Below are 26,173 nucleotides of genomic sequence, written 5' to 3' on the forward strand. Positions count from 1 at the left end.
TATCCTTCCCTTCAAGGCTCAGGGGTCCACGATTATCTTCTGTGTCTGTTTTAATTGGTTTCCCTTTTCTTTGTTGAAGAGGGTCTGTGCAATCCTTCTGCCTAGTCCACCATCTTGCCGGAACTCCTCTTCCAACAAATCTTGGACAATTTTCTCAGTGGGTTTTCTTTATCTCTTCCTATTCTGAAATTCCTATTTAAAAAAAAAAAATCCACACTCACTACTGTCGAGTCAGATCCAATTCATAGTGACCCTTCCTTGAGTTTCCAAGGCAGTATCACTATTCTTTTGGATGGTATACTATGTGAATCTTAGGCTTTCTTCATTTTGTTTTGATTTTTCTTCTGATTGATCCTTTTGTGAAGAAGTATTCAGGTATTTGTCTTCAATCTCATTAATTCTATCCTCCATTGATTCGATTCTACTCCTTTGCCCTTTCAATGTGTTATCTGTTTCTGAAAATTTAGTATTAATCTTCTGATTTGTATATGTAGATTTTGCATCATTTCTAATTTTTCATTTATTTTGTCATTTTGTTCTTGTGTTTTCTTCCAAAATCGTTGTAGGGTTTTGTCAGTGTTTTCCTTATTTTTGTCAGTGTTTTCCTTGATCTGTCTCTCAATCCTTTGAAGGTACCTCTTCTGGTTACCTAGTATCACTCCAACAGAAATATCACAAATGGGATGGCCTTAACAAACAGGAGTTTATTCTCTCATAGTTTGGAGGCTTTAAGTCCAAGTTCAAAGTGCCAGTCTCTAGGGGCTGTGTGAAAACCCCTCGACCTTAGGCTTCAGCTCTGCCTCTTGCTCCTGGCCCACTGAAGCTAGAGGCAACTCTTCACTCTGGCAGCTACTGGCTGCTGAGGATAACAAGCCCAAGATCAACAAATAAAATGGCACAGTCCCAATGTTACCAAACCACATGGCAGCCCATTTATTCAAGTCCATTGTAAGTCCCCAGGTCAGCAAAGTATGGCATGCTGCTGAACAATGACATGGCTACATGCAGTCCAACTGTGCTGTAAGCTAAAGACTATCTCCAAGGCTTCTCCTTATGTACAGGAAGCACACCACAACCCAAAGGCAGCTATTCAGCTGTTTGTGGTAGATCCCACCATGGAGTTGATTGCCATTCTCATCATGGTGAATAACTACCACCAGCTGCCCAGCCACTCAACCAGGCCCAGCCAAGTTGACATACAAATTTAACAACCATAGTACCTAAGTGAAATTCTTTTGAATTCCTTATCAGGGAGTTCCAATGCTGCTTCTTCCTCAGGGATATGTTTTGGATCTGTATCCTGTTCCCTTATTTCTACTGCTTTGTCTTGCTTCTTTGTGTGAACTGTGATGGTCTGTTGTCTCTGAGACATTGTGACGTTGCTGTATATTTATATTTAATTGGTGATAGTATGTTGGAGTGATTTGCCCAAGATTTTTATTTTCTTTTTGGATGTATTTGAGTAGGCAGTGTACTGTCTTCCTCTATCTGCTAGTTGGCAGCACTTATGCACTCACCACCTGTCTCCTGGTGGGTGTGATAGAGAATGAGAATGGCTGCACAGATCTCTGTTAACTGTTTGTGAAGAGCAGTTAAGGGTGAGTCAGGCTCTTCTTGGTGGTTGTTTATCATTGGCCAGTTGGTGGAGAAGGAAATGGTGGCTCACACTCAGTAAGTGGAGCTGCAGGAGGTGCGGATGTGGTTGCATCATATGGGCACAGTTGCTGTCACCCACTCAATTAGACAAAAACAACAATTGAAAACCCATCAAAAGAGTAAAAGTAAGCAGACAAAAAGCACACTGCATGAACACACAGGAACAATCACCAAAAAGAGGGAGAAAAAAAAAAGAAGAAAGGCAATAAATGAGAGAAAATATTTAAAGAAATACTTTAAAATGCCAAAAGAAATATGCATATAAAAAGGGGAAGAAAAAAAAAACATCTGGGGAAGGGGCAATAAGAGAAAAAAGCAAATAATGAAGAAAAAAAATGGGAAAAAATGCAAAAAGAAAAACAAGGGTTGGGGAAAACCATGAGAAAGAAAGAAATGGGAACTAGGAACAGGGAAGAGAGAAAAAGCTGAAAACTAGAACCTGGGAAGGAAAGATTAATGAATAATAATAATAAGGATGAAGAAAAAAGACAAAAACAAACAAACTAAAATATATATATGTTGTTGTTGTTGTTATGTGCCGTTGAGTCGGCCCCGACTCACAGCGACCCCTCCTTGGGTTTCCGAGGCAGTATCACTACGGAAGTAGGATTGCCCAACCTTCCTTCCGAGGAGTGGCTGGTGGGTTTGAACCGCCGCCTTCTGGTTAGCAGTCAAGTGCCTTAGCCACTATGCTACCAGAGCTCCCAACAATAACAATAGGCTTAATGTAATGCCCAACTCTCTTTGGCCCTAGCCTTCCCTCTCCCTCTTCCCATTCATGCCTGTACACACACCACACAAACACACATACATATACATGCACACTAGCATACACTCCCTACCCTTCAATGGCCTGACAGAATGATCCAGTGAAACCTTAACCAATGTAATTTTTTTTTTTTTAATATGTCTAATCTGCCACAGGTCCAACCCTTTCCCTCCATCCACTTAGCTGATGACCTTGCTCCTAAATCTCTCTCAGCAATCAAATTCAGAATTTGACATTGTTGAGCAAGGTCTTGTAGCTGAAGGCTCTTGTTAAATTGGCTGTTCACTGCCTGCAAGAGAGAATTCATTATCATGTGTCAGTTTATCACATGAGTGGAGAACTGGGTCCTGAGAGGACTGGTAAGTTTTAATGGAAGCTTAGCTTGAAGAAAAGTCTGCAGGGGGCACTGCACAGAGGAAGTCAGTTTGAGTGGGGTTCTGTGGTATGTCTGGGAGCCCTGGTGGCACAGTGGTTAAAGCACTCGGCTACTAACCAAAAGATCAGCAGTTCAAATACACCAGCCCCTTTGCAGGAGAAAGATGTGGCAATCTGCTTCCATAAAGAATTGGAAATCCTAAGGGACAATTCTGTTCTGTCTTATAGTGTCACTATGAGTCAGAATCAACTTGATGGTAGTGGTTTGGTTTTGGTTGGTACTGGGTTTAGGGTTGGGACACAAGGGAATGTTGGGAGCCAATCAGATGGCTGGAGAAGGAAAAGGCTCTGGACTAGGAGATGGCAGGTTCCACCATGCACTTACTGTGTGACCTTTGGCAGGTTGCTTGGCCTCTCTGAGTCTTATTTTCCTTATCTCACAGGGTATTGTGAGACTGTCTGGGCAAAGCCTTACTAAACTGTGAAAGACTTCACAGCTGTGCAAGTGAGGGAGGGAGGATTCTGCCTGGCACTGACCCTGCCACAGGCACTTCAGGGAGCAGGGAGCAGTAGTAGGCTCTGCACAGAGTAAGCAGACGAGGGCTGCAAGCTGAGCGTCTCCTCCCACCCCAGGAAGGGTGACCTTGTCCAACGTGTCTGAGAGGAAGGACAATATGCGCCTCGGCTTGAGCCTCGCCACCAACCCCAAGGACAACAGCTTCCTGGTAAGAGCCACCCGCCCTACCCGTCTCTGAGACTCAGCCCTTCCTGCCCCCATGGACCCACTCTAGGAAGCAGCTTCTCTGCCAGCTTTTTGCTTGTGCCGTTCTTTGGAGAACAGTCGAAGTAAGACCAAGGTTTGAGCCCCTTTGTGTGCACATCCTATGGGGGTGGAGGTGGGACAGATAGCCTGAGAAGGAACAAGGGTAATTAAAGATACCAACAGTCTGATTGGTGGTTCAATGGTAGATTCTCGCCTTCCATTCAGGAAACCCATGTTTATTCCTATCCAATGCACCTCATGCACAACTACCTGTCCGTCAGTGGAGATACGTGTTGCTATGATGCTAAACACTTTTCAGCAGAGCTTCCAGACTAAGATGGACTAGGATGAAAGGCCTGGTGATCTACTTCTGAAAATCACCAGTGAAAACCTTATGGATCACAAGTCTGATCCACAACGAATCATGGGGATGGTGCAGGATGGGGCAGCATTTTGTTCCATTGTGCATGGAGTCACCATGAGTTGGCCAACTTGAGGGCAGCTAGCAACAATAGTCCAATTAGAGAGCTTTCCCTTCCCCTAGGGAGCAAGAACATACCACGCTCCATAAGGAGACTTTAAAGGAGAGCCATAAAGGAGTAGTCACTGGAGGAAGGGATGCAGTGTGACCAGCAATCCGGATGGCACAGGGTTAGATGGGGAAGGTTACCCGGGGAGGATTCTGTTTTATATTTAGAGACAGGTCTTAGCAGGGGAGAAAGAGATGGGTATTTGGGCTGAGGTAACGGGCATTCATTCACTTGATCAACAGTTTTTCTGAGTACCTACTATGTACTAGGGAGCTCTGGTAGCATAGTGCCTAAGGCACTTGACTGCTAACCAGAAGGCTAGTGTCAAACCCGCCAGCCACTCCTCGGAAGGAAGATGGGGCAATCTACTTCCATAGTGATACTGCCTCGGAAACCCAAGGAGGGTTCGCTATGAGTCGGGTCCGACTCAATGGCACATAACAACAACAACTATGTACTAAGGAGCCCTTCAGTGGTTAGACGCTCAGCAAACTAAAAGGTTGATAGTTCAAACCCACCAGCCATTCCACAGGAGAAAGATGAGGCAGTCTGCTTCCATAAAGATTTAAAGCTTTGGAAACCCTAAAGGCCAGTTGTACTCTATCTTATAGAGTCGCTGTGAGTCGGAATCAACTTGACAGCAAAGGATTTGGTTTTTGGTTTTCTGTGTACTAAGCCCAATGTCAGGCAGTGATAAACAACTCCTGCCTACCTGGAGCTTACCTTTTGTTTCGGGGAGAGACAGTAAGTAAATGATCAATGTATAATATGATTTTGTGAACAGAAAGATCAGTAGGGCCAAGCTTAGAAGACTTTGTACCCTTCCCAGGTGGGCATATCCAAGGCATTTCACACAGTGTGGCTGGTGTGATTGGTTGAAACTGCCTGCTCCTTGCCACCATGTTTGAGGGAACTTCTGCACGTGGGCAATGCTTGGGATTCCAAACAGGATCCTTCTGGGACCGAGTGTTCATAGAAACAGCTGAGAGAAAGGATTTCAAGTAAATCACCCCAGAAAAGTCTGCACAAAGAAGAGCTCCCCTTTTAGGATGAGAGGGCTTGTGTCACCCCTTGTTCTTGTCCAACAGTGCATTTCTCTGGACTGTAGTGGCATGAGCCATCAGGGGCACAGAGCATCAGACACCAGGGCAATGACATGAGTGGGCACACAGGGACTTGAGAAGAACATGGTGGACCAATCAAGAGGTTCAGAAAGCTCTGAGTTGCCTCGTTGATAGTCAGCCCACAGCCCTTCACTATCCCCAGCTAAGGGACAGCAGGGTTCCTGGCCCTATCCACATGGATTGTCTTCAAGGGCTCCTTTTTCCCTCTGAGGCTTCTTGTCACCTTTGTACTAACTTGATTTCACCTACTTCATAAGGTGGGATGAAGGCCTGAGAGGGAAGGTGTGAGATGCCCTCTTGGGCCTCTGCAGGTAGGTTAAGTCTCTAGTTTGTAAATAACTTCTGTTCACTCACTCACGCATGCATTCATCTGTTCACTCATCTGTCCAGCCCCCAACATTCATTCATCCTTCCATTCATCCATCCATTATCTATCATCCTACATCTCTGTACATCAATCTGCCCACTCATCCTCCCATTCAGTCACCCATCCTTCTATCCATCCTTCCATCCATCATCCATCCTCCTGTCTCTCTGTACGTTGATCCACCCACTCATCCTTTTATCCAATCATTCATTCTTCCAGCCAGCCAGCCAGCCATCCTCCCATTCTTTAGTCCCCCTTTCCTTCCAAAAATAATTTACACCATCTTCAACAGAGGATACAGACAAAACAAAGCCATTAAGATCTGCGTGAAAGAAGAAAGCTAATTAAAGAAGGGGATGGGGAGAAGAATGATTACTCCACAAACCAAAGAAGTTACAGAAAAAATTTAGTCCTGGGCTTCCTGATAAGCAGGACAAAAATGGAAGTGTAGAACTGGGCTTTTGTTTCAGATTCTTAGGGGAACTTATCACCCAATCTTTCAGTGAGGAATTGAGGTCAATGTTTTTTTGGTAGCAAATTTCACAAAAAATACAGTGACATTCTGTTTTCTTTCCCCCATAAGAGCCATGGGTGTATTGTTAGGAATAGTCCTGGAAGTGTGCCAAGTAAGAAACTTCAGGTGACCTCTTCAGACAGAGGAGCTAGTCTAGTGATCTTGAAAGGTTCATTCCATGGATGAAAAGGCTTCCCTAGATCCTGAGTGGAGGACGGGGTGGAGAAAGGGGGCAAGGCAAGTAGGGTGAAAAGGAGTCACAACCCTAAATGATAGGATGGAGAATAGGATCTTTGGGGAAAAAAATTAAGACAGACTCCCAGATTAGTTTTTCTCCATTTCACCTCAAGGGGAACTTGTGCTTATTGCAGCAGGAAAGAGTTCAGTTAGACACAAAGAAGATCCTCTAAGCCTTGGGGATGCCCAAACTCAGAGAGTAGACATCTGTCTTGGGTCACAGGCCTCCCTGCGGCCCCTGCTGATGAGGGGTCTGTGCTGTACTTCACAGGCCTGCAGTCCACTCTGGTCCCATGAGTGTGGAAGCTCCTACTACACTACAGGGATGTGTTCACGGGTCAACTCGAACTTCAGGTTCTCCAAGACCGTGGCCCCAGCTCTCCAAAGTAAGTAATTTCAAATGTACAAACTGGAACTGAGTAGCTGACAGTTTTGGTAAGCCTGGGGCTTTCATCACTGTAATTCTGGAACCACAAAGCAGAGCAGTCACTTGGACTCTAAACTTACCCTACCTGGCAGTGTGGGTGACCTGGGACAAGTCACTTTACTTCTCCAGGCCTTTGTGGGGGTCACCATCCATCCTGGCCCTCCCTCACCTACAGAGTGATGGTGATGGTTAAATGAGCTAAGGTTATGAAGACAATCCTAGCAGCAAGGGAGACTCTCTCCAAGCCCATTTATCATGAAAGTGATTGTTAGGCCACCACAGACAGTTGGCAGTCTATGCACTGCATAATTTTAGGGACACTGTTCACTTAGACTACAGTGTGAATGATGCCCTCTGATGTTGTCCATTGCGGTAGCACTGTAAGTGGAGGAGAACAGAAATCGTGCTGGTAATAGTCACCCCAACCAGCGCTCCTGGGCAGGTAGGAGCTCTGGTCTGCTTACCCAACACAAAGCCTCCTGCTCTGTCCCCTCTTGCCAAGCATAGATAGGCAACTGGGGAAGAAAATCTTGGGAAGTAATGTTCAGACCTTGCCTCCTGCCATACCAGACTGCTTGGCTCCAAGCCTCACTATTTCCTCTCGGTTAAATATCTTCACCCAAGCAGCTGCTGCCCGTTTTATGGATGGTCAGGGGATTAGCACCTCAGGCTCCCCAGCAGCCACCCTCCAAGCAACAGGGCCCAATCAGAGACGGAAAAAATAGTGCTGGAGAGGGAAAGGGGGAAGCAGGGGCTGGAAAACATCTTCTTAGGATCCCTGGTAGCACAATGGTTAAGTACTCCACTGCTAACTGGAAGACTGGCCTTTTGAACCCACCAAGCAGCCCCAAGGGAGTAAAGACCCAACAATCTGCTCCCCTAAAGATTACAGCCTAGGAAACCCTGTGGGGCGGTTCTACTCTATCCTATAGGGTGGCTATGAGTTGGAATCAACTCAACCACACCCAACAACAACAATGGGGATGAAGAGATATTAATCCTGATCATTCAAAATGGCAGAGGAAAAAGCAGTGCTGGGGGCAAGGAGGAGACCAGAGGTCAGGACATGTGAGTTGTCTACTAGGGAACATCACCACCCTTCTAAGCTGCTGTCTCCTCTCAGCCAAAGGGTGCCTACCCTCACCTCCCAGAAGCTCCCGTTGTGACTGGCAGCATCACACTGCGAGCTTATAAAATACACATTCCAGGACACCCTCAGGTTCAAATTCAGTAGGTCTAAGATAAGCCCTAGGAGTCCTTGGGTGGTGCAAATGGTTAAATCACTCCACTGTTAACCAAAAGATAGAAAGTTCGAGTCCATCCACATGTACCTTGGAAGAGAGACCTGGCAATCTACTTCTGAAAAATGAAAACCCTGTGGAGCACAGTTCTGCTCTGACACACATGAGGTCACCATGGTTTGTTTTCTTGGTTTGCAATAAGCCCCATGGGTGTGTGGGTGTGTGTATATGTGTGTGTGCATGTGTGTGTGTACTTTAAGCTCCCCGAGAGTGTTTAGAGTTCAGCCATATTTAAGAACCACAGACCTAAGGCAAATTTCCTCCCAAGGTGTCATAAAAAGAAAAATTTTAACTCTTGTGCTCTTCCCTGTGTCTTCCACTGCTTTAATCATTTTGTGTTGAGTTGAAGGCAACAAAGGTGAATACTATTACATAATAATCTTGCAACAGCAGCAATAACAATAGTCTACAAGTGGATAAATAGACACTCAAGCTGAACGGGGTGGGAAGGTAAATGAAACTACATCCATGAATATTTATAGGTTTGACAGAGGCTATCTCTGCCTATGTATTTATATGTGCTGCAAATATATCCATGAGTGTAGTACAGCATTGTAGTGCAGTTATTTGGTATGGCTTTTCTAGCCAGTCTTTGTGACTCCCACCAGATTACTGATAAGTTATATGGAACTCTAATTATATAATTATATAATTAATTATATATCTATAATTATATAATTATAGATAAGTTATATGGAACTCTAATGTGATGATTAGGAGCTCTGGTGGCATAGGGACTAAGGCATTTGACTGCTGACCAGAAGGCTGGTGGTTCAAACCCACCAGCCACTCCTTGGAAGGAAGATTGAGCAATCAACATTTGTAGTGATACTGTCTCGGAAACCCAAGGAGGAGTCACTATGAGTCGGATCCGACTCGATGGCAGTGAGTTTGGTTTGGTTTTTTTGGAATGTGAAGATTGGTTAGTTTTGCTATGCTGCTGGGCCACTCCTCGGAAGGAAGATGGGGCAATCTACTTCCGTAGTGATACTGCCTTGGAACCCAAGGAGGGGTCGCTATGAGTCGGGTCCGATTCAACGGCACATTACAACAACAGAGGCTGAAGAAGGGATCACACTGCCATCAAGAGAGAATAGTCAGAGGTGGGAAGAAATGGAATGGAGTGAACTGGAGGGCGTCCTTGGACCCAAGTCCCTGCGCTGGACCTCCCTATCAGAGACAACCAGCAGAGACACTTGCCAGAGAAACCCAGCAGAGAGATGGCAGCAGTGGAACCAAGAGGCACAAATGGGGTGCATGTAGGCGTACTTATCAGCAGAGCTAAAAGAGCTTTGTAACACTTGCCCAAGTATGACAGAGGCCAGGCCAAGAGGCCAAGGGCCAGAGAGGCGTGCCTGAGGGCATAACAGAGTGGAGACTGTCCTGATAGAAGAATTGTGTCTTGAGACCATTCCTGAACCTGACTTGTAGTCTGTTACTTCCCTGATAAACCCCATAATCATGACTAATTGTGAGTTCTGTGTGGCCATTGCAATGAATTATCGAACTCACCAGAGAAGTAATGAGTGCCGTGGGAGGGACTGTTGGTGTCAGAACTGGTAAAAAGGCTGGACGGTGGTGGCATGTTTGGCCTCGTAGGAATAAGCCTTGTGCTGTTGACGGTGACTCTGTTTCCTGCTCATGAGGTCAGAGGAAGATGCCACCCTTATACCTTTTTTTACAAAAATACAGGGGGTAAAGTTATGTAAACTTCTTATTCATAATCAAACACCTTGAACGAATGAGTTGCTTGGCATGGAGTCTCAAGACTATAGTCTCAGGGGACATTAAGGTCAATTGGCATAAATAATCCACAAAGACAGTGTCTACATCCTACTTTGGTGAGTAATGACTGGGGTCTTAAAAGCTTGTGAACAGCCATTTAAGGTGCAACCATTGGTCTCTTCCTGTCTGGAGCAAAGAAGAATGAAGAAAATCAAAGACACAAGGAAACAATAGTCCAAATAACTAATTGTGTTGTTGTTGTTGTTGTTATATGCCGTCGAGTCTGCCCCGACTCATAGCGACCCCTCCTTGGGTTTCCGAGGCAGTATCACTACGGAAGTAGGATTGCCCAACCTTCCTTCCGAGGAGTGGCTGGTGGGTTTGAACCGCCAGCCTTCTAGTTAAGTTTATGTGTCAACTTGGCTGGGCCTGATTGAGTGGTTGGGCAGCTGGATGTAATATTCCCCATGATGAGATTGGTAATCAACTCCATGGTGGAATCACTGTGAGCAGCTGAGTAGCTGCCTAAGGGATGTGGTCTGCTTCCTGTATATAAAGAGAAGCCTTGGGGGATGGTCTCTAGCTTATGGCACGCTTGAACGCTGCACGTAGCTATGTCGTTCAGCAGCCTGCCATGCTCTGCTGACCTTGGGACTTCCAATGGCCTTGAATTAATGGCCTGCCATGTGGTTTGGTAACATCAGGACTGTGCCCTTTTACTTGTCAACCTTGGGATTGTCAGTCTCAGCAGCCAGTAGCTGTCTGAGTGAAGAAAAGCCTCCAGCTTCAGTGGGCTGGGAGCGAGAGGCAGAGCTGAAGCCCGAAGTTGAGGGGCTTTCACCCAGCCCCTAGAGCCTGGCACTTTGAATTCAGACTTAAAGCCTCCAAACTGTAAGAGAATAAACTCCTGTTTGTTAAAGTCATCCCATTTGTGGTATAGTCCTGCCAGAGCAGCATTAGGTAACCAAAACACTAATGGACCATGTGAACCTCAGCCTCCTTGACCCTGAGACCAGAAGAACTAGATGGTGCCCAGCTACCACTGCTGACCACCCTGAAAGGGATCACAATAAGACATCCCAGATAGAGTGGGAGAAAAATGTAGAACAAAACTCAAAATTATAAAAAAAAAAAAGAAGAAGAAGACCAGGCTTACTGGTCTGATAAAGACTGGTAGAACCCCAAGATATGGCCCTTAGACACCCTTCAAGCCAGAAACTGAATTAAACCCCTGTGGCTCAACTTTCAACTAGCCAATTGACAGACCTATAAAGTGAACAATAAAAAAAGAAAAAGAAGAATTTGAATTTGTATGAGAGAAACCAGCCATAATGAATGCATTATAATAATAAAACTGGCTTAAATGATAAAAGCAGCCTGGTCCCTACCATTAGATTATAAACTTCTCCCAAACAAGAAGTTTCCATGTTGTCCGCCCCCACCACCACCACCACTGCTGCTGCTGCCTGCACCACGTTGCGCTGTAGCACATAGCGAGACTCCATCCATATGTGTTGAGCTAAAAACCAAATTGGAAAATGACAAGTCCAGCAGGCTTTTTCAGCCCAGAAGCATCAAGTCAGCACATCTTGTGACAGTGTGCAGAGAGGATGAGAATGCCTACAGAACTTCTCCTAAAGCAGAAGTGACTTTGAACATCCACGTCATCCACATGCTTCTGAAATGCTTATGAAGTGCGGAGCCTGCAACCAGCCCCTGGGCTCAGAGCCACCCACCATCCTCTCTACTGAACAGTGACTTCCATTTACTGCACCTTCCCGCTGTAGGAATTGCTGGAATAGCTAACACACAAAAGACTCCCGGATGTTATGAAGTCAACTGTATAACAGTGTGAAAATTAGCAGATGCCTAGACTTAAACAGTAAGTGACATTTCAAAGTAACCTCAGCTTTTCACAAACAGGAATAAATAATTTCAATTATAAGAGATTTCTGTTTTAGATATGTTATGGTACCAAAAGTAGCCATGGTGGGGCAGCAATGAAAACCTCAGCTGCAAACCAAAAGGCTGGCGATTCAAACCCACCAGCCACTCTGTGGGAGAGAAGACTTGGAAATCTGCTCCAGTAAAGATTACAACCTGGGAAACCCTATGGGGTGGTTGTACTCTGTCGTATAAGGTTACTATGAGTCAGATTGACTCAATGGCAACAGGTTTGGTTTTTTGTTTATTTTTTATTGTACAAATGTTTCATTCATTTTCTTTGCTGATTTTTCATTAGCATATTAACTAAGTGATTTGTTTTAAAAATGGAGTCCCTGGATGGTGCAACCAGTTAACACCCTCACCTGGTAACCAAAAGTTTAGAGGTTTGAGTCCATCAGAGGCCTGGCAATCTATTTCCCAAAAATCACCCATTGAAACTCCCTTGAAGCAGACTTCTACTCTGACATACATGGGATCTCCATGAGTGGGGTTGATTTGATGGTTGATTTGATGGCAACTTTTTGGTTTGTTTAAAAAAATAATAAAAATAGGATCAGCTTAGATTTGAGCACTTGCTTTGCATTCAGCCTTTTAGAAGCATCACTTTATTAATTCCTCTTAAGGACCCTGAGCTACCATTATGCCTGTTTTACAGAAGAGAAAACAGATGCTGAGAGATGATTAAGTGACTTGCCCACAGTTGCTGAGCTAGGGAGTGGCAAATCCAGGAGTCAACCTGTCCAATGCCAGACTCCACATTCCTACCCATACACCATACTGCCCTCCTGTAGAAGGAAACCCATTCATTTGGGCTGAGAGTGATAAATGCAAACCTGCTCATTACAGTAAAACAATTGAGAATGAGCTACTGGTTTGGACTGTGTTGGCTCCCTTGGAAATATTGACTGCCCAAGGGCAATCAATCTGGACAAGAAGCAGAGGCGGTCAGACTTACCTTGAGCCTTATTCAAACAGCATATAAGGTAGAGCAGATCAAGGGATTCTGGGGCTTCATTCATATGGCCCAAATAAATGTCCTGTCCAAGGATGGCTCCCCCCACCCCCAGGGGATTATACACATGGGGCAGAGTCAATCTTCTATCATCCTTTGGACAACCATCCAGAAGATTAGAGGTTTGCAGACACTGGCTCTTTGGGTAGCCATGACTATTTCCCACTCGCCAGGGTGCCAAACCTACATGGACATCGTCATTGTCCTGGATGGCTCTAACAGCATCTACCCCTGGGTGGAGGTTCAGCATTTCCTCATCAACATTCTGAAGAAGTTCTACATCGGACCCGGGCAGATCCAGGTGAGCATATCTGGGATTCTTTCCTCCCCTGAATAGGGACCCAACGACAGATGCTTCCTTCATGTGTGGGGAGCATCTTTGCATGCATTAAGAAGGTACGGGGGAAAGGACCAATGCTGGTGGGGCAAGCCAGCACTAGGGCCCTGCAGCCCAGGACACAATTTGGGGAAAGCCTTATTTTGCCTTAAGCAAAAAAGAGTCCCTGAGTGGCACCAACGGTTAAGTACTCAGCTATTAACCAAAAGTTTGGTATTCAAGCCCACCTAGAGGTGCCTCAAAAGAAAGACCTAGCAATTTGCTTCCAAAAGGTCACAACCATGAAAAACCCATTGAATGCAGTTCTACTCTGCAACATATGGGGTCACTATGATTCAGAATTGACTCATTGGCAATTGGTTACTAAGAAGGACTTTCACCAGCTGGAAAGTGAGAAGAAAGTCAGGAAAGGTTGAGTAGGCACAGAACCCTGTTGAGTGAGACACAGAGGAGAATTGGGCATATTGATCTTGGAGAGAAGACTGAGGAGGAGGTAACAGCTGCTAGCACATAGTTGAACTGCTGCCTGCAAAAGAGGGCTAGACTTATTCTGTGTTGTTTTGGCAGGTTAAAGGAGGACCAGTGGACAGCAGTTTGAAGGGGGCAGATTTCAAGCCAGTATAAGCAATAATATTTTTTAACAGAGCTGTTAAAAAGGGGGTACCCACTATTGGAAAACCACTTTCAATGTATCATTGGAGGGGGGAAATACCCAGAATTAGGAAAACACTGTATCAAATAAACTTTGTGGGTATACCCAGCAACAACATTTTATGATTCTATTCCTTGTATAGGTCTTTAAGGTGTTTTGTTTATTAGCTCCAGTGGCACAGTGCATAGGGCATTTGACTACTAACCAGAAGGTTGGTGGTTCAAACCCACCAGCTCTTCTGCAGAGGGAAAATGGGATGATATACTTCCATAAAGATTTACTGCCTTGAAAACCCAGCAGGGGTCGCTGTAAGTTGGAATTGACTTGATGGCAGTGGGTTTGGTTTTTGGTATATTTTATCAAACTTGAGGGTAAAAGATCCTCTTTCAAGTGTTAAAGGACCTTAGTTCCAGAGTTTGGTGAACATCATGGCCCTCTACCTGCACTGTTCATAATAGCGTAGACTTCATTCATATCTTGACTCAACTTCTGTCTTTCTAAGTATGAAACTTAATCTGTTGGGCCTTTCTTTCAGCCACAATATTTTCCTCCCCTGACATGCACCTCCCACTTGTCCCACCAAGCCATCAATTGTTTCTGGAGCTTCTTCTCCACCATAGTTACTGTCTCTTGGGAAGGTCTTCAGCCTTCCTCACTCCTGAACCATCATAGACAAAGACATGACTCCTGGGGATCCTCACCATCAAAGTCTAAGTTTTAGGAGGTCATGAGATTCTGTTCTCCTTTCCCCTAACTTACAGGTTGGAGTTGTTCAGTATGGAGAGGACGTGGTACATGAGTTTCACCTCAATGACTACAGGTCTGTAAAAGATGTGGTAGAAGCCGCCAGCCACATTGAACAGAGAGGAGGAACAGAGACGCGGACAGCATTTGGCATAGAATTTGCTCGGTAAAAAGAAAAATCTCAGATATTGTTCTAGTTATCTATCTAAAGCACCCAAAAAGTTAGTACCTTGAATCAATAATCTACTAATCTTTCAAAGCTCTGGAGTTTACTGGGTTTGGCTGGGCAGTTAGTTCTTTCTTGAGTTCTTCCATGCAGTTGCAATCTGGTGTCAGCTGGGGCTGTTTTCATCTGATGGTTTGACTGGGCTGGATATCCAAGGTGGTTCACTCCCATGCCTGGCAGTTGATGCAGCTAGGTTCTAAGAGGGACTGTCCCAACAGCAAGCTCTCCAAGAGACCCATTTAGGAACTGCAAGGTTGCCTATGACCTTACTACAGAAATCTCAGAACGTAACTTCTGTTGTTCTGTTGGTCAGGCAAGTCACTAAGCCCAGCTTAGATTCAAGGAAAAGAGAGTTTGATTCTGCCACTTAATGGAAGAGTGGCAAAGTCACATTGCAGAAGAGTTTGGAAAAATGTGTTCTGCCACAGATATCCTATAGAAAGAGTAGAGGTTCTAGGAAGGCAGAATAGCTGATTGTGTTTGTTTCATTGATGTATGAAAAATATACTTAAATCCCACATCTAAGATTGGGGAAGAATAAGGCTGGTTCTTTACAAAACACCCCAAAACTCACTCATCTGAATGAAAATTATCTCTAGAAGCTGCCCTCACAAGAGCTGTCCCTACTAACACTGCCATTGCTCAAAACATTATGCTCACCCCATTGAAATCAGCCAATTTTAAAGGCAATTCCCCAATATCTTTGACCAAGGCCTAAACTCCTAAGATGACTATGTCAAAGTCATTTAGATTTTAAATGTGTAGATTTTACACATAAGAATATAAGTGCTGCCACATTCATTGAAACCACAGTCCCATTACCGTAAAATCCCACCTCACATAGTTGATGTGTTTAACAGAATTCCACAATGTAAGAGCTATTTAGTAGTATCATGAGTTCATGTGGTCAAAAGATTAATGTTTTCCAACCTCACAACTCTTTATGGTTAAGTCACCGTTCAGCTAGTGTAGTTCTGTTTGCTGATAAAACTTGCTCAAGCTTTTGCTAAATGAGCATTCCTCTGTGTGAAGATGGTTCTTTTACTCATCCTCACGAGGGACAGGCCATTTTGTTGTTTTTCCATTACTCAGGGTGCACCAGCTGAGCCGCTGAGGCTCCCAGAAGGCCCTTGTAGAATGCTTGGCTGGGGTGACAGAGGATGTCTGTGACCACGAAGCTATCACTTTCTTGGTGCAAAGCTAATTGACTGATACAGGGACGAAACCCACCGTTTTGGTCTCATTTTGCAGCCCACCAATCCCAAGTCCATTATAAATGTATGACTCACCAGGTAGTTTGAATCATTAATGACTCATGAGCACCACAAGGTTATACAACTTCACCTCAAGTGAAGTTTAAAATTCTGAGCTTCCTAGCCTGCCAAGTTCAGGTCCCAAATTACAGCCAGTGTCTTTTAAGGTGAAAAGTTTCTCTCCTCACTCAGTTATCCATAATGCAATTATTTTCCTGTGCATCTACTAAGTGCAAAGATCTAGGCCAAGGCCTTGAGGGATTACAAAAATGGTAATCTGTGGACCCCAGCCTTGGCTCACAGCCCAATAGAAGAGCTCACCCTAATCCAATGAGGAATGAGAGCCCTCCAAGGAGAGGGACCTGGAAGAATTGCCAAGAGAGGGTAGAATTGCATCCTAGGTGGTGCAAAAGTTAACATACTTGGCTGCTAACTGAAAGGTTGGGAGTTCAAGTCTACCCAGAGGTACCTTGCAAGAAAGGCTTGATGAAAAATCAGCCATTGAAAACCCTATGGAGCACAGTCTATGTTGCCACAAGTCAGAATCAACTTGACAGCAACTAGTTAGAAAGACCCATGGCAGTCCAACAGAGAGAGGTGGTGAGAAGATACTCCACAGAGGAACCCACCTGGATAAGGGCAGTTTTTTTTGTTGTTGGATGCTGTTGAGTTGATTCCAATTCATAGTGACCCTATGTGACAGGCAGAACTACCCTATAGGGTTTTCTTGGCTATACTATTTGTAAGACCAGATCTCTCTGCCACAGAACAGCTGTGTGTTTTTGAACTGCCAACCTTTCGGTTAGCAGCCAAGCCCTTAACTATTTGCACCACCAGGACTCCTTGAATAAAGGCATCCACACATACGAGCCATGCTCCTTTGACTTCAGTGTGGGATTCATGTTGGGGAGTAGTGAGCCATGCACCTAAAAAGATGAGTGGGAACCAGATTGTGAGGGTGATGATGTTTTAGTCAACATGAGCAGTGAGTAGCCACTGAATATTCTTGAGCACAGGAGTGTTATTATCAGATGTGGTGTTTAGAAGGTGAATCTGGCAGCCATATACAACTTGGAGTTGGGTCCTGTGACGAAATGTGGGCTAATGGTCCCTGAACGGTGTAATATGAGCCCTTCATTCACTCAGCACATATTTATTGGGCCTCACACTTGTTTTAGGCACTGGATATAGATCAGTGAAGAAAGCAGACAGAAGTCAAGGCAGACAATAAACAAACAGACAATTCAGTGTGCTTGAAGGAGATAAAAAGTATGGGGAATAAGGGAGCATGGTAAAAGGAGTTGAGCAGGTTGGAGAGGGCAGGTGTGTAATTAGCATTAACAGGAAGGGTTCACTGTCAGGGTGACATTTGAGGTGATGAGTTAGCTAAGCAGATATCTAGGGGGATTGTTCTAAGTAGAGAAATTAGCTCAGACATGGGCTCTATGATGGGAATGTGCTTGGATCAGCAAAGAGTCCAGTGTGGCAGAGTAAAGTTAGCAGGAGAAACAGGGCTTGGAGAAGGAACAGGGGCCAAGTCACTTAGGATCTGGGGAGCCATTGTAGGGACCTGGGCTTTTCCCAGAGAAAAATGGAAACCAGAGAAGATTTTGAGCAGAAAAGAAACATGATCTGACCTACGTTTCAACGAGGTCACTCTGGCTACCAGGATCACAGAACCTGTGTGAGTGTAAAGTTCTTGAGAAACTTAGATCTAATTTACAAAGGAACCAAACCCAAGTTCCTTTACACAATACAAACATCACAATTTACAGTCTGATGTAATCATATAGATATGATTACAGATTCATACAGATATTTACACTCTTCCTGTACATAGAAATATGACATTTTTTCTTGCCTCCATACATACCTGTTATCTCCCTACCACTCTTTCTAGCGTTGGGTTTTGCTCTTGGGCCTGGCACTGAGATCATGGAGGCATCTAGAATTTTCTTTGAGAGAATGGCACAGTTCTCCCTCCTTGGGGTCATGCATAAGCCCCAAATTTGCTGTAGGAGATGGTGCCACTGTGGCCCTTTGGGCCATGGCTTATATTAAGTTTCATTTTTTTTTTAAGTCATTATATCCAAGCCTGAAGATATTCTGATCTAATTTATTCCAGGTTGTGTGAATTCCTCAACACCTAAATCATGTACATCAGTTCAATAGCTTGTCATGTAACAAGAGATGCCCCTGGTAACCAAAGCCTTGTGGCATCAAGACCTGGCATTACAGGGCATAAATCTGTGGTGCATTCGACCCTGCCTTGTGTCAAGACTGTGAGGAATCACCACATAGTCCAAGAGTAACATTTATTTTTACATCCTTACTGGAAACTTCCACCTGCTTGGCCAGACTCTTGGGCATTCCCTTGTCTGTACATCTCAGAATCTCATGATCTAAAGGGGGGTTGGCCACCAAAGCATCAAGAGCCAGTGATGGTTTGGGGGCCAGATGTCATGCCTGGTAGACCAGTTGCCAGCTGCAAAAGCATCTCTGTTGCATTGAAGTCAATGTGTCAGCCCCATTGCCCCTCTGGGCTGGATTGCCCTATTCCAGGCCAAGCTTATGCTTCAGATATTAAAAACAAAATCGAAAGCAAGAAAGAGAAATATTTTTGGAAGTATCTGATATTTGATATTTCCTAAAATAGAATCAAAATAGTCCTCATGGGAGGAATCAGAACCTGGTCAGACTTGATCACACACATTTTATGGATTAGTGTTGAGTGTTGAATTACCCTGGCACATCACCTTTCCAGTACTTAGGGAAGTGGTCTTCACTCTGACTGTTCATTGGAACTTTTGGGAAATACTGGTGCCCAGGCCACACCCCAGAGATTGATTTCTGGGTCTGGTGGGGCCTGGGCATCGGTATTTTGTCAAAGCCCCCAGGTGATTATAATGTGCAGCTGGGTTTTAGAACCACTAGTGTAGTACTTCTTAAGGTCTCCATCTGACTCTGAACTCCCCTCCCATTCTCACTCCATTCCCTCTATCTGCCCCCAATAACAAATTCAGCACCCTAAGGGGGTTTTTAAAGTCTCTTTTCAAAGACAGGCAGATATGAGACCCATCTGAGCAGCTGGTCAAAGACTAGCCTGGGCATCTCAATCTGGCCACTTGTTTGGTATGAGATCCCAACACCTATTGGGCTTCCCAAGGGGGGCCTTGTCCTGGTATCTGCCCCTCTGGAGGGAGGACAGGAGCTGCCTCCATTTCCCTGTGCTTGGTTCCAGCTCAGAGGCTTTCCAGAAAGGTGGAAGGAAAGGGGCCAAGAAGGTGATGATTGTCATCACAGATGGGGAGTCCCACGACAGCCCTGACCTGGAGAAGGTGATCCAGCAAAGTGAGAGGGACAATGTGACCAGATATGCTGTGGCCGTAAGTCCTGTTCCACCTCTCCAGTCCTTGTACCCTGACCCAGAGCTGCTGGCTATCAACAACCCCTGGGGACTTCAAGGTGGCCTCTTCCAAACAGTATAACAAGCTGTCCAGGTTGAGAAATACTCAGATGAAGCCTCTCCTTATTTTATCCTCTTCTAAAGAACAAGTGGAGAATCTTCTTTCCGCACTACCCAGGCCTACCCAAAAAAAGTTATGTTTGTTTGTTTGCTTCTCCTTTGCTTATTAGGTTCTGAAACCACAGAAAACTAGAAGACACCCCATGACTCTTAACCCCCACAATCCTAGCTTAGAACAGGTGCCTTATCTTCCCTCTACAAGGCATTCTGTTGCAAAACGCAAAAGGGACCTTGAGGAATGCTCATGGCTACTGGACAGTCATGGCTCCAGCCCACTCTGGGGCCCATGGGGTCAGGGGCTGTAGAGTGAGTGTGGAAGTCTGTGCTATGTCCTGGTTTGTCGCCCCTGCCCCTGTTCCCCGGCAGGTCCTGGGCTACTACAACCGCAGAGGGATCAACCCAGAAACTTTTCTAAATGAAATCAAATACATTGCCAGCGACCCTGATGACAAGCACTTCTTCAATGTCACCGACGAGGCAGCCCTGAAGGACATTGTTGATGCCCTGGGGGACAGGATCTTCAGCCTGGAAGGTGAGCAAGGCATACCAAGAGGAGAGCCATCCTTCTGGGTTTATGTTGGGCAAACCTTACAGAGCAAAACTCGGTCTCACAACATGGAAAGGTTGGTAGGTAGTTGTTAGCTTCCTCGGGATCATTGTGATCAATGAAAATTGGCTGATTTTCAGAACTAGACCACCAGGCCTTTCTTCCTAGTCTGCCCTGGTCTAGAAGCTCTGCTTAAACCTGTTCCGCATCATAGCAACACACAGGTGGTGGTGGCTGTACCTGAGGTGCATTGGCCAGGAATTGAACCTGGGTCTCCCACATGGATGGTGAGAATTCTACCACTGAGCCACCACTGCCCCCTGGTTTAGAAGGAGCCTTCCCTTTATAATAAACAATTGAATACTACTCAGTGCTGAATGTGGTTTTGCTGCTCAAAAGAATTAGATGACTTACCCAAGCTCACACAGCTTGCGAAGCGGCTTGGGGTTTGAACCTGATTACCACATTTAACAGATGAGCCAAATTTAGCCAATATTAAATACAATATTTGAGGCAGATTTATACTAAAAAAGTATTTCGTGCTTATCTGAAATTCACATTTAACTGGGAAGCCTGTATTTTATCTGGCAAGCCTAGAGGGCCTGCCTCCATAGCCTGGAATGGAATGGTTTAATCCCTCTCCTCACTGCGTCTCACTCTGCCAAAAACAATTTTTTTCAGAGTTCCTTTAAATTCCCTCTTTCTTCGTGATTTAAACTCTACTTTTTATTTTGACACCACATACTGCTATAGTGGGCCCTTTAATTATTGGGCTGTGGGGCATATGGGAGCATTGTCGAAGGAAGTCAAAGGCATTGTTCCAAACACTGAGAAGCCTGCAGTGTGTTGGAAATTATGAGCTACGAAAAGAGCCATAAACAGCCTTCATGTTGTTGTTGAGTGTCATCAAGTCGATTCCAACTCACATCAACCTCTTATGACAAAATAGAACTGCCTCACAAAATTTTCTTGGCTGTAACCAAGCTCACCAGGTGTTTCTCCCATGGAGCCACTGGGTGAGTTCAAACCACTGTCCTTTTAGTTAACAGCTGAGCACTTCATTGTTGCACCACCTGAAACAGCCCTCATACAAGGGCATAAATAAACAGATGTTTGAACATGAGTTTTGACACTCACATCAAAACTTAAATATCCCAATCAGTGTATTTCTACTCCAAACAGTCCCTTTGGGTGATGAGAACATTGATTCCAATAACGTGGGGAGGGGCTTTCAGCACACTTGAGATTTCTTCTGTGAATACACAGTGTTGACAAGTCTCCCCTTGAGGATGGGCTTGATGTTTGGGAACCATCCAAAGGCATCTGGAGCCAAGACTGGTGAATAATAGAGATGGACAAGGTGGGAAATTCCATTTTCTGCCCAAAATGTAGAATATTTCTTTCCGTCCAGTTTTCTTTTTCTTTTCCTGTTTTTACAGCCATTTACTAGTCATGCCTTTAATATAAAGTGTCTCAGGCCCTTTGCAGAAGGAAGTAGGCTACAAATAACCCCACATGCCCACCTGGAAAGTGCTCCTAAGAGCCCTGCTGCCTGAAGATGCCCCCCCCCCTCGCCTGAGAAACAGGAGCTGTGGATTGAGCCACAGATTTATATGGCACTAAACTCTCAGGGGGAGCTCTGGTAGCATAGTGCCTAAGGCATTTGACTGCTAACCAGGAGGCTGGCAGTTCAAACCCACCAGCCACTCTCGAAAGGAAGGTTGGGCAATCTACTTCCATAGTGATACTGCCTCGAAACACAAGGAGGGGTCACTATGAGTCGGGTCCAACTCGACGGCACATAACAACAACAACAAAAAACTCTCAGGCCTGGAGCTAACATCTTTCTGTCCCTTGGTTTTAGGTACCAACAAGAACGAAACATCCTTTGGATTGGAAATGTCACAGACGGGCTTCTCCTCACATGTGGTCGAGGTACAAGTTTAAGACTGCCTTTCTGTCTCTTTCTCTCTCTCTCTCTCTCTCTCTCTCTCTCTGGTGCCTACTCTTACTGCTCCTAGTCTCTAGGTCCATCATCCTATCTTTCAAGGGCATCTCTTATTCTCCCTTTCCCTCTTTCTTGAGTTGTCTCTGCCTCCCTCCCGTCTTCTATGAGCCAGACGGACAAGGAGAATCAAGGGTCTTCTTTCACTCAGCACTAACTCATGTCCCCAAGGATCAGAGGTCTCATTCAGTCGACAGAGCCTTATGCAACAACCATGGTCATGTGGTGAAACCAATTGCTTGTGCACTAACGTGCCTGAGCAGCCTGTGATGGAGAGTCTCGCCCCTGTGTCCCATGTGAGGAAGGTGTCCAGATGTTCCAGATGTGCTCAGGAAGTGGCTGCTGGGCCCTGTCTCTGTGCAGACTCTGCATCCCACTGCCGAGGTCACAGGTGGGCCTGGCCCACAGACTGAGGAAAGCATGTGTGCCTTCACACACAGCATGATGTGACTCGGGCTCAAACCTGTATCCCAGGCCAGAGCCTCAGGCTAGTCACTCACTGCCTCTGAACTTCACCTAATTCTGGTTCCTAAGATGAGACTGAAACCTCACAGGATTTCCAGAGGATTTCAGCACCTGTGAAGTCCTTTGTAGACTGTAAACCCCTCCCCAGGAGGAACATGTGGGAAATACCTATATGTGTTAGTATTGGTATGTGCCCCTCACCATTGGCATGCTGTGCACAGACAGGCATCCTAGGTGTGTGAGGATATGCTACCTGCCTCTTAATTTGCCAGAAATGGCCGACTAGTCCTTCCCATGTATATGTCACTTTCATAATCCCACTGAATTCTCCTAACTCATCTGTTCATGCCTTTGATTGTACTGTTGGTGAAGAATACTGAAAATACCATGGACTGCCAGAAGAAATAACAAATCTGTCCTGGAAGAAGTGCATCCGGAATGCTCCTTAGAAGGAAGAATGGCCAGACTTCGTCTCACCTACTTTGGTCATGTTGTCAGAAGGGACCAGGCCCTAGAGAAGGATATGATGCATGGTAAAGTAGAGGGTCAGCGAAAAAGGGGAAGACTCTCAACAAAATGAATTTACACGGTGACTGCAATGATAGGTCCAAGCATAGCAAGGATTGTGAGGATGGTGAAGGACCAGGCAGTGTTTCGTTGTGCTGTACATAGGGCGGCTATGAGTCAGAGCCGGCTCGACGGCACCTAACAACAACAACAACATCTGTGAGTTAGATAGGGCCAGATTCCTTGTTCTCTGTTTACAGTTGAAGAAACTGAGCCAGCAGAAGTTAAGTGACCTGTTTAAATGATATTAGCCAAAGAAATGTTAGTCTCACACTCCTCCCTCCACATCAAGCAGTTGTTCCGTGAGAGAGTCTGTAATCTAAGGGGGTACTGTTGGCGATCTGAGTCAGAAGTCCCAAAGTGGAGGGGAGAGGGGACACACACACAACTCACAGCAGGCAGATGAATGGACACACAATTCGTGGTCACATTTCCCTGAGCTGCATCTGGAAAATCTCATGGCCACTGTCTTGAATACAACAAGATGTAAATGCCACTGCCATAAGCAAAAATAATAACAACAAGTTGCATTTGCAGAACACTTTCAACTTTTTCCAGAAAATTCCTGCACCTCATTTCATTCTCAGACCATCCCTGCAAGGTGGCAGATGGAAATATTTATCCCCATCTTAGGTGGTCGGATCCGCAAATCTTTTCAGTGCTTTCTCTAGGCTGAGCTCTGTGCTGGATGCTGGGAAAAATGCAAAGGCAAGAGCCTGCCCTCACGGAGCTCACAGTCTGAGGATAAGTAAGGAGCCAGCACAGAAGGACAAGAGCTTCCATTTGCCCAAGGTCAGGCAACAAGGCACGTGTTCCAGCAAGACTAGCCCCCAAGTCTAAAGTCGGGGCTGATGAGAAGATGCAGCAAGGAAATTCAATTTCACTCAATCCAACCAGCATTTGTCAAATGCTACTATGCACATGGCTCCATGGAAGGGACCAAAATGAACTGGAAATGATGCCTGCCACCAAGAGTCAACATACAAACAACCAAAGTGGCAATGCTTAGCTTTGAGAGTGGGAGGAAAGAAACTATAGATGTTTCCTAGGTAAATCTTACAACTTCAGGAGGGTTGCCCATCTGTGGAGGTGCTGTGAAGACCCCTGCTCAAATGGGTGACCAGAGAAGGTACCTCTACACATCTAATTTGAATTGAGGCAGCATGTGGTCAGGGTCTTACAGAAGGAAAGGCTTAGACTGGGGGAGAAGAAGGTGGTCAGGGAAAGATCTGGGGAGGGCCCCTAAAGAATAAGGATTTCAGCAGCCATGAGAGGCAAGAAGCAATAGAGCAGAAGGAGTTGTGTATGCAGATGGAGAGAATTTGGGACACAGACCAGGGCCAACCCTGGTGTCAGGAACAGTGAGACAATGAATTTCCAGTGTCTCCTTCAACATCCAGTCCACAGTCATTTTTAGGCACCTTCCTGTGTGTCAGGCGTTGTGCCAGGCACTGGGGGATCAGCAGAGATTAAGATAATATTTCAGCTGACAGCACTTCATGGGCTAGTTGGAAAGAAAAACTCTTAAATGAATAAATGTGCTCTCCTGCTTCTAGTAATATGATCTGTGTATGGCCAGGAACTGGGGCCTAAAGAGAAGGGGAAGTAAAGATGGGCTTCAGGGATTTGTGGAAGCTTGAGCTGAGCCCTGAAAATGTCCCAAACAGCTCAGGGCATCAAGTAAGATGAGTCCCTGCAGGACCAATGGGTTCTCAGCCGGGGGGTGGGAGACTAGGAGCTCCGAGCCCCAGCCCTTTATCTGGGTTGAGGAAAGGCCATGGACTGCCCTGGACACCTTCAATATCTGCCCAACTCCTATTCTGTTTCTCCAGGCAGAGGGGTAGTCCAGAATGGCTCTCCTCATGCCCTGGATGCAGATCCCAGTTCTTCTCTCACCCCTGACTACCTGGCTCTTGTTTTCAAACAGCAATCATCTGGAAGTTTCCAACTGATAGAATTTTGAAAGGGGTAATGATTGCCTTGGAATCCGAGATTCTAACCCAAGGGGAGGGGTGTCCTTCAAAATCTAAAGAGATGATGCAGTGATGTTGAGCTGCCTGGCTCTGTGATCAATGTTGGGTTGCTATTATAGAGCACAGTCTTTCGGTACCAGGCTGCCACTGCCATCATAATTGGCCACAGCCCATCCTGCCCTAGGAATCCAGCTCCATGGCTCTCAGGGTCAGGCAGGCCTCTCCTGGGACCAGGGACAAGTGGATCCAGCCTTTCAGCTTTGCCCACAGCAGATTCTGAATCAGAATACGTCCACCTTCTGAGCCAGCTGCAATTTCCATCTCTTCCAGAAATGTTCAACCAGTGGCCTCAAAATAACTATTTCCTGAAAATGTGTTGAAGGAGGCTTCATATTCCCTGACCAGGTCCCTGGCCATGAGGAAGGGGCTGTAGTAGAGCATTCTGAAACAGAAGAGGGAAGGCGAGTTCCTCTTCACCTGGTTTGCTGCTATCTTATCTAGCTAGAAAACCTGCCATCAAGTTAACAAGTATAAAATCAACAAGAGAAGGAAGCACTGGAGTCCAGGGCAGAGAGAAAACCCTAAGATATCACCTGGCCACTCAAGAGTCCAAGATCCCCAAACCACAGGCTATGCATCCCAGACTGGTGACAGAGAACAAGGACTACTGGGGAAATCTGGGGAGTGGGAGCCATTTCAGAAAACTCTAGTCTTAATTGCAAAAGGGGAAAGAGAAGATTCTAGAAATTGCCATCTGGAAGGCTAGCTATGGACCCTTGTTCAAACTCTAGAATGGATTTTTAAGCCAATGGTTCCATTAGCATTTGGAAATGAATGCAAACGTGGCTAAGAGCCTCCTATTGGAGCTGGCTGCTTCCTGAGATGGTGAATTCCCTGTCAAACTGGGTAATCAAGTCAGAAGCTGCATGAATCTGCCAGAAAGCTTGTAAGAGGAATCTATACCTCAAAGGGGGGATGGGGGTAGAATCAGAGAATCTATAATCTCCATGGGTCATGAGGGGAAGAGGTGGAGGAAGAAGAAGTTTACAAAGAAGAGATACCCACTGGTGGTGGAGTTGCTGAGGAACTTCTCCTCCACAGGACTCAGCAGAAGAAAGCTCACATTTACCC

General features: G+C 45.4%; 1 protein-coding gene across 1 annotated transcript in view; it reads left to right on the top strand.

Annotated features, from left to right (window-relative positions):
- ITGA11 (integrin subunit alpha 11) overlaps positions 1-26,173 on the top strand; it is a 153,222-nt gene that overhangs the window by 53,073 nt on the left and 73,976 nt on the right. The window contains exons 4-10 of the mRNA XM_042783262.1: positions 3,434-3,525; positions 6,607-6,721; positions 12,921-13,048; positions 14,498-14,646; positions 19,201-19,345; positions 19,852-20,017; positions 21,897-21,967. Coding sequence (XP_042639196.1) covers positions 3,434-3,525; positions 6,607-6,721; positions 12,921-13,048; positions 14,498-14,646; positions 19,201-19,345; positions 19,852-20,017; positions 21,897-21,967 — 866 coding nt within the window. The remainder of the gene's footprint in view (positions 1-3,433; positions 3,526-6,606; positions 6,722-12,920; positions 13,049-14,497; positions 14,647-19,200; positions 19,346-19,851; positions 20,018-21,896; positions 21,968-26,173) is intronic.

This window comes from Orycteropus afer, unplaced genomic scaffold, assembly GCF_000298275.1.
Source record: "Orycteropus afer afer isolate SDZICR_OR568_19922 unplaced genomic scaffold, OryAfe1.0 scaffold00015, whole genome shotgun sequence".
Lineage (NCBI taxonomy): Eukaryota > Metazoa > Chordata > Mammalia > Tubulidentata > Orycteropodidae > Orycteropus > Orycteropus afer.